The sequence below is a fragment of the Fukomys damarensis genome, unplaced genomic scaffold (genome assembly GCF_012274545.1).
Source record: "Fukomys damarensis isolate Sample0158 unplaced genomic scaffold, DMR_v1.0_HiC HiC_scaffold_31, whole genome shotgun sequence".
Classification (NCBI taxonomy): Eukaryota; Metazoa; Chordata; class Mammalia; order Rodentia; family Bathyergidae; genus Fukomys; species Fukomys damarensis.
In genome coordinates, this window is record NW_022900943.1 from 3,662,138 (window position 1) to 3,670,950 (window position 8,813).

Consider the following 8,813-nt stretch of genomic DNA (forward strand, 5'->3'; position numbering starts at 1 on the left):
ACCCCCCAAATTAAATAAAGTCATTTCACATTTTAAGTTTCTTAATAAGCACTACTTGCTATGAGAATGCTGTGTAATTTTTGCAGTGCACTGCTGCCTCTTAGAAAGGTTTGGAGGGAGGCATTTTTCTCTTTGCTTTCAGAACTCTGTAATTGTTCTAAGCTTTCCACTGAGAACTACCCTGTCTTGAACCATTCATCTTGGTTGTGACTTCCCGTGCTTTTTTGGGAATCATGGCTGAGTTATTTCTGCTACTTAGCATCTTTTTAAAAAATTCATTTCTCATTGATCCCGAGTGTCATCGAATCCTCTGTAGCTACACTGGACTGACTTCTCCCCCAGATAGTCCTTGGTCTGTTCCTGTCACATCTCTTAGCAGGCAGCCTTATCTTTATTTTTCTGAGATGATTGTTTCTTTAGTACAACAACCACTTATTGAGCGTTTATTCTGTCCTTTAGGTTACTAGAGATGGGTGAGCTGTCCCATTTAGCAAGTGTACAGTTTTGGTGGGGAAGAAGGGTTCTAAGTTGGGCTTTCACATGACTGCCCTTTGTATATGTATTTCTTAAACACAGAATTTGAAAATACTTTTTACGTTTGGTTTCTGACAGAAATGTATTTGTACCCTTCCAGAGCACCTTCTGATCCATGCTCTCTTTTCCCACCCTTTTATATCACATTCCCTCAGACTGGGTCTTCAGAAGTTTTTTCTCTCCTGCCTTCTCCCGCTGTATCTCTGTGAGACTTTTCTTCCTGTAGTGAAAAATTTTCAGCTCATTTACAAAACCTCTCCTAGGTCCTGCTAACCTTTTTAGCCACCTTCCTCATACTTCTGTTGCAGATTTCCCACGGTGTACTTTATCTTTTCTGCCTTTTTGTCTTTACAGATTGCTAACATCATAACTCCTTGGAATATGGATTCAATCAGTCGCATATAAGCTAGCTCCTGTCTCACAAAACACATGTGCAATATTTCACTCACAAATATACCCATTTACCCAAACTGAAGAACTAGTACCACAAACGTCTGAAATGCTGCAGGTTATTACCGAGCGTGTGTGGCACCCGTCACTGCCCAGCCTCCCTGCCTAGCCCTTCTCCCCATTCCCCAAGCAGTCTTCTGAATTTGCTGTCAGTCTTGTGCGTTTTGTTTTGTTTGTACTGTGTTTACCTCTATTCGTCACTGTGCGTCGTTTTATTGTGCCTCACATAGAGCACTGTTTATTAGAACCTGTGGAGCTCCCGTGAAGTTTTCCTTTCCTCACCATTCAGAACATCATTCGATACCCTGCTTGTTGTTCCTTCCTAAGACTTGAGCTCTGGCTGCATCCTCTACCGCTCGGGTCACGCCCGTGTAGACAGCCTCTGCGTCGGGTGACTCCGGGTGTCGGTCTGTGTAGTGAACATTTCTAGTTGATTAGCCAACTGTGTGGTCTGCTGTTGCCCCAAAGTGAGCTTGGTATACATACCCACAGACTAGTTTGTCCCCATTTGTGTTGTGAGTGCTACCATTTCCTTTGCTTAGAATATCAGAGCTTTGGTGAATTCACCAACTTTTTTCATTTTTATCCACAATGTATGAGTCACTCTCAGCCCCTTGATGTTATCTTGACAATATGTTTTGTAACTTGCTCTTTTCTCCCATTCCTATAGCTAGCAGTCATTTATTTACCTAGCTTATTATAATGGCCTCCCAATTGATCTCTTCACATCTTTCTTCCAACATTCCAGTCTGTGTGTCCTGCTGTTGCCAGATAAACCTACTTATAGTAATGGTCATGCCATGTTGCTGTGAATGTTTCAGGCCTTTTGAGCGTTGGTGGATTACAGAATAAATGGCAACTCTACATGGAGTATAGAAACCTTTGTGTTATAATAGTTCCTAGTGACCATCCGTATTCATTATTGCCACGCATCCTGCCTTATGTTCTGGTCAAACTGAATCACTGCTCTAGGAATGTTACCAGTTCTTTAGTGCCTAGAGCAAAATCTGCTTAAGCTTTCTTTTACCACCCTTGCTGCAAGGAATCTTTTTCTCATTCAAACCGGATCTCATGACTGTGCTCTTACCACATTATATTTTTATAGAAGGTCACTTTTTGCATGGCTTATCCTCTGTACTAGATAATAAAATTTATGTCAGTGAGGACTGCATCTTAACTTTTGTGGTCCCGCAGTTTTTTGTACCTGACAAGTAAAGCCTTGATCTGTATTCTCTGACCGTGCCTCACAGTCTTTAAGATGACTACGTAGTAACTGGGGTGAATAAGAAATTGTACTGAGGTGGGCTGTGGTCTGTAGGAGACTCTGGGCTCACCCTCACCAGCAAGAACTGAATTGCGTGGGATTGTTTTTGTTTTGTTTTGGAGACAGGGTTTCACAATGTAGTTGAGACCTGGAACTCACCATGTAGCCCAGGCTGGTCTCAAACTCACAGCGATCCTCCTGCCTCAGCCTCCCGAGTGCTGGGATTACAGGCGTGCGCCAGCACACCTGTGTCTATTCCTAGTGACCATCCGTATTCATTATTGCCACGCATCCTGCCTTATGTTCTGGTCAAACTGAATCACTGCTCTAGGAATGTTACCAGTTCTTTAGTGCCTAGAGCAAAATCTGCTTAAGCTTTCTTTTACCACCCTTGCTGCAAGGAATCTTTTTCTCATTCAAACCGGATCTCATGACTGTGCTCTTACCACATTATATTTTTATAGAAGGTCACTTTTTGCATGGCTTATCCTCTGTACTAGATAATAAAATTTATGTCAGTGAGGACTGCATCTTAACTTTTGTGGTCCCGCAGTTTTTTGTACCTGACAAGTAAAGCCTTGATCTGTATTCTCTGACCGTGCCTCACAGTCTTTAAGATGACTACGTAGTAACTGGGGTGAATAAGAAATTGTACTGAGGTGGGCTGTGGTCTGTAGGAGACTCTGGGCTCACCCTCACCAGCAAGAACTGAATTGCGTGGGATTGTTTTTGTTTTGTTTTGGAGACAGGGTTTCACAATGTAGTTGAGACCTGGAACTCACCATGTAGCCCAGGCTGGTCTCAAACTCACAGCGATCCTCCTGCCTCAGCCTCCCGAGTGCTGGGATTACAGGCGTGCGCCAGCACAACTGGCTTGCGTGAGATTGTTGTGGGGCTCATTTGTAGGGCGCTGCCCATCATGCATGAGGCCTTGGGTTTGATCCTCAGCTCTGTGGGGAGAAGAGGCGAGGAGATAGGGCGGAGGGAGTAAGGACAAAATTGTATCTGTTGCCATTCATCGAATTACTCAGTTATCCCTTCTTGTTACCTTTATTCTGTCCACTTAATTAGTGACCATTAACTCTTAAAGCATTTGGGCTGGTCAGAGGAGTATGTTATATTTGCATGTTTTAAAATGTTTTTCAGTTGTCTTTGCATATTCAGTGCTTTTAAGTAATACTATTTTGCAGATCGTATATAATTTCCTCTCCTGATCTCTCCACAGGCACGATTTGTGCCCGCTTCACCTCCAGATTGCCTTAATTTCACATCAGAAGGCAGACTTAGTGAACAGGACTGGCAAGCACACTTCAAGGCGCCCTGTGGGGTCGATACATCTCAGCTTGAGGTATGCTGTTCTTCTCCATTTATGTGTATCTAATTGTTTTTTGTTTTTTGGGACCTGGAATTGAACTTGTACTGGTGAGGCAGGCTGTGGAACCACTGAGCTAAATCCCTGGCCTGTTCTTTTCCATTTAAAACCCTTGGATATGCTCATATGCTTTACTGCCTAGTTGTAGGCAGTAAACTCACCTAGTTATTTTTTCCCCACGCTTTTACCATCATTGACAGTCACCCTCATGCTATGAAACTCCCATATTTACTTGCTAAATCCATGGCACTTCCTGATACTTCTTGTCGTTGATGAAATTGTTGCAAGCAGTAGATTTAGTGGTAGTTATTTGAATGATTTTGACGGTGATACACTGTTTGCCTTCTGTCTTTTCCTTTATTTTTCTTTTCCGTTATGTTTTTCCCCCACATAGTTGTAAGACCTGGTTATTGTTACCAGTATTTTTAGTGGTCAAACCATTAATAGTAGCAGACTTTTAGCATCGAAGTATAACATACTTACGGAGAAGTGCACACACTGTAAATGTATAGACCTGAGGTATTTTTACAAAGTGAACATACCCAGGATCAACAGCTTGAAGAAAATGAGCAGCTTTGCTGTGCTCAGAAGCCTCCAGCCTCTTTCCTCTACCAGACAGCCACCATCCTGACCTCCTAAGCCACCTCCTAATTTTTCCTAATTTTAGCTTGCTGTTCCGGGAGTTGCTGGCATCTCTTGGATTCCTTAATTTTGAAAACAATCTCCAAGTTCATTCAAATTTCCTTTGTTTCAAACTTTTTCCATTTAAATACATATGTATTTATTTAAACAAGGTGTCATAATGATTTTCAAATTTCAAAGTGTACTCGCATTTCATTTTTTAAATTTATCTTTTAAGTTTGTATGTAAGTATATAATGGAGCATTATCTGTGGGCTTCCTATTGTCTGATAACTGTAAAGGCAGTGTTGTATTTTTAAATAATTTGGTAAGGTGTTAAGCCCTACTCTGCAACCTGATTTCCTTGGGTGTCGGTGAATCTGTCTCCCTTCCTGACAGTAATTGAAACTATTGTTACGACATTTTTGTGGAGCTGCAGGCTTCTCAGTCCACAGGCTCTAGAAGGAAGTGAATAAAATAATATTATCTTTTCAGTGCTGCAACTAAGTAATTCCCACTGCATCCCATCTCCCAACAACAGACCCCCCACTTCCTTTAAAGAAAGACATCACTTATTTTTGTCCTGAAGATTTTCTCATAAACTATCGAATGTGGATTATGGTAGAAAGAAGCCACTGTTGGTGCTGCTATTTAGAAAAGGTTAAAGTCACTTTTTGGTTTTTAGACCTAAACAAGATATGTAAAATGTTTTATCTGTTGTGGGCAAAAGACTCGTGCTGACTACAGATGCTTTGTATCTGGGAGTCTTTTATTTCAAGGATTCACCATTCACCTGACATTTTGTAAACTGCCTCATCTACCACACCCTCTTCAGAACTTTCCATTGTCTTATTTTTATAGTATATTAAAGCTTTGTGGCATTTAGATATTTTCTTGACACAATGCTGTGAAACTGAGCCTGCTCCACAGATTGCTTTTGCTGGCACAGAGATGAGTATCAGGAGGGGCAGCTTCTTCTTTTGCTGTAAGAAGGGTTGTGAAGCTTTGAGTCATATTTACTTGTGGAAATGTCCATGCCACTGTTTCAAGTTAATTAAAGCTGAGTTCCATTCAAGCTTTATGTTAAGAGGGCTGTGTTCCCCTGTTGGCTGTGAAATGATGTGTTCCCTTGGTGTAGGTGACTTGGGAGGGAGCAGTTGCCATTACTTTTGGTCACTCACACTGATGTGCCGTTCCCATGAATAAACACTGGAGCAGAAACCGACTGAAAACTGAAGGCAGGCCTGCGTGTCTTACTTACCACTTGGACCATGGCCTTGTACCCTGAAATTTTCAGGCTTTTCTGGCTGAGGCTTCTATATGTTGAAACGCCCAGTCCAAGCGGCCATAGCCATTTGGCAAAGTTGTAGTCATGAGTACAATTCTCACACAGACCCATGCAGGAGCAGCAGGCCAGGGAGTAAGACTGACAGAGGTAACGCAATTTTTGCCTCTCTCGTTGAAGTTCATAAAGTCCTTCTTAAGTGCAGAGTGAATTAGTCAACCCGTGAACTGTTGGCCAAAACTTACGTCCTAAGTTTTCAAAAGAGCAAGTCTTCAAAGAGGAAGATTTAAAGCTGAATATAGTTATGTAGTTCTTGCATCTATAGTCATAGGTAGCAGTCTTGCTTTGTTCAGGTTTGGCGCAATCCTCTCATAAATTGAAACATGAAGGAGAATTGTTAAATAGGTAAAGTTTTTTAGTTTCCTTAAAATTTAAATACAGGGATACAACTAGTACTCCATAAGTTTTCACAATCATCAGATGTCACTGCTCAGGAATTCTTGGCTATTAAAAGATGGGTGTTTTATCCCTTATGTGGACATTAATGGAAAGGAATCAGGAGACTGTTGGAGAACAGGGATTTAGGTATAAATGTTAGGTGAATTTTAGTTGTGAAGATGGGTACTTTTATGAGTAAAGATGACAGTTCACGTAAGAATTGTATTTTAAGAGCTGCTCTTTGATCTCCCCACTTTGTTTTCCCCAAAGCATGCAGGTATAGTAGAGTAATATTCTCTGCCCCTCTTTAAAGGTTGATAAACGTTTTACTGTCCTCTCATCGTATTACATGTGTGAGTCAAGGAGAAGCAGTTTAGATTATGATATAATTATTCACAAAGGGAACACCTGAATTTGAATTATTGTTAATTTTACTTTTCTCCATTCTTTATAGTGAGTCAAAAAATTCCCCTTAACTTTACATAGAAAGTGAAACTTTATACAATAAAATAGGAATGGCAGGTTTCACAAGGGGAGAAAGCTGCTGTCAACTTTCTCCTTAAGAATATGGAAATTTGGGCAGATTATCTATTCAGTAGTGGTTTCCTTTATTAATTCTTTCTTCTTTTTTTCACTTAAGACATCTGTTAACATTTCACATAGTCCAGCAGATGTTGCAAAGCAAGTCCTGTACTTTGTTCTCAGGAAAAATGACATTTCCTCCGTTGGTTGCCCCACCTCTGTGACTGTGTCCAGCCTGCTACTGTTGTATAATTTGCATAGATTTAGTTATACACCTTAATGTATTATCAATTTGAGCTTCAATATTATTTTATATGGTAAAATCTGATTTGATTAGAAATTAGCTTACATGTTGCTCTACAGTTGAGAGGAGAAAATATTATTAAAATTTCTCTTGAGAATTGCAGCCTGAGTCTCCATATAAGATTGGGTAGTCTGTTAACATTTTTTTCTGTAAAATAAGTGAATTACAAAGACTTGAGTTGTTTCACCATGAGGAAGTGCTGATTGTCATGCGATGTGGAGCGTCATTTTTATTATTTTGGCAAGAACAGGGACAGTTTTGTCTTGACAAGCCATTAGATGAATACCAGCATGTGTCACATGAAAAACCACTGATCTTTAACCCAGTTCTGTACTTAACCGAGCCTTGGAAATGAATAGTGAGTAAAAGAAGAGCAAAGGCCAGTTTACTGTCATTACAGATTGCAGAATCTGTTAACAGCGGCTGAACTGAACCTGGGGACTACAGGTGTGGTTCTGTACCAGCAGAAGTACTACAGATGCCTCTAAAATTGTGTACCGAAACTGTACGTTTATTATATATTTGCTCAGGATGTATATTGTTGTAAACAAAGCTAGAAAAAATTAAAACCCTTGAGTACTTTCTCAGGACAGTTCATGTATGACTTTATCACAAAACTATGTATTTACATAGAACTTTGTCAGTGAAATTTTTCCTGCTTCTAGTTCCAATGAATTTTTGAAAAAAATCAGAAAAGAAAATATATTCAGTAGTTCCCTCTTTAAACAATAACAACAACAACAACAAAATCTATTCCACAATCATGTATCCAAAACCCTCTCACATCCTTCTTCATGTACGAATTGTCTGATTTTGTACATCAATATATGATTTTTCTTTTAGCAAGTGGAAGACCCTAGGCCTACCTAAGTACCCAACATTGAAAAGATCAGCTACATTTTAAACAGTCAGTTGTGGGAATTACTGCTTACAGAGCCAGCCAGAAAGAGCACACTTCTTACTCTGCTGGTGGAACTGCACCGAGCCTCCCAGTAGTCTTGTTAGCCCACCCTAACCGAAATGCAAATTCTTTGTAACTAATTGGATCTCATTGAGGGTACACGCACAGTGTGTAGTTACATGCAAAAAGCTTTTTAAGAAGTAAAAATTTCCTGTAATTATAACTTTTAATCACTACCTGGAATATTAGTGTCTGTCGTACACATTTAGAATGTATATGCGTCTGACTTTCTAAGCATAGTGCTCAAAAGCATGGCTTACCAAATGCTCCATGTAGTACCTGCTCAAAAGTTACAGGACAGATTTTAATTGCAGCAGTCTATAAGTTGGATTTTATTAAAGTCCTATGAAAAAATTTTTTTAAATTTAGGATCCTAGAATCAGTATATGGTACTGAAGGCTTGTTAATAGTACAGTTCTTTCCTTGAAAGATTTAAAATATTAAAACATCAAGTCACTTCCAAAAGCTATTGCATATTTTTCTCTTCAGTTCTCCAATCCACTGTACCATTGTAAAACACATTTGCCTTCTTTACTTGATATAAGGCTGTTTTCACTGTGTGCTCTGATAGGTGGAGAGATGCTCACATAACCTGTTTAACAACTTGGGTACTGTTAGCCGTAGTTTGTGTAGTTCTTAATGTACATGGTCCATCTCTCACAATCGGTAAACGTAAGAATGCCAACACACAACCTGTACCTGTGAGTATTCAACCCAAATACAGGGATGGAGTCAGGAACACAAGAAACAATCATGGTGGAGGTGATACCTGTCCCTCTCACTCTAGTTTTAAAAAACTCTGATACAAATGATTCCAGAGTTATTCCAGAATCTGTACAGTGCATAGGAGATCTTTTCATTGTAGTTGTATTTTTTGGATATGTGTCCCTAACGTGACCAGGTGTCTCTCATTGGCTAGGTAGGAAATTATCACATGGTCCAGGATTCTACACTTTGCATCACACATGGAGGTCAGTGGGAAGTTCAGCTTCCGTGTGTTGGGAATCTCCACAGTCAGGGAAGTGCTACAGTTTACTTCAAATGAGTGTTAGAAGTTTAAAAT

General features: G+C 39.9%; 1 protein-coding gene across 9 annotated transcripts in view; it reads left to right on the forward strand.

The window, feature by feature from the left end:
* Positions 1 to 8,813, forward strand: part of Bnc2 (basonuclin 2) — a 340,522-nt gene that overhangs the window by 48,724 nt on the left and 282,985 nt on the right. For all 9 annotated transcript variants that reach the window (XM_010630930.1, XM_010630931.1, XM_010630932.1 and 6 more), the window contains exon 2: positions 3,474 to 3,596. In XM_010630930.1, coding sequence (XP_010629232.1) covers positions 3,474 to 3,596 — 123 coding nt within the window. The remainder of the gene's footprint in view (positions 1 to 3,473; positions 3,597 to 8,813) is intronic.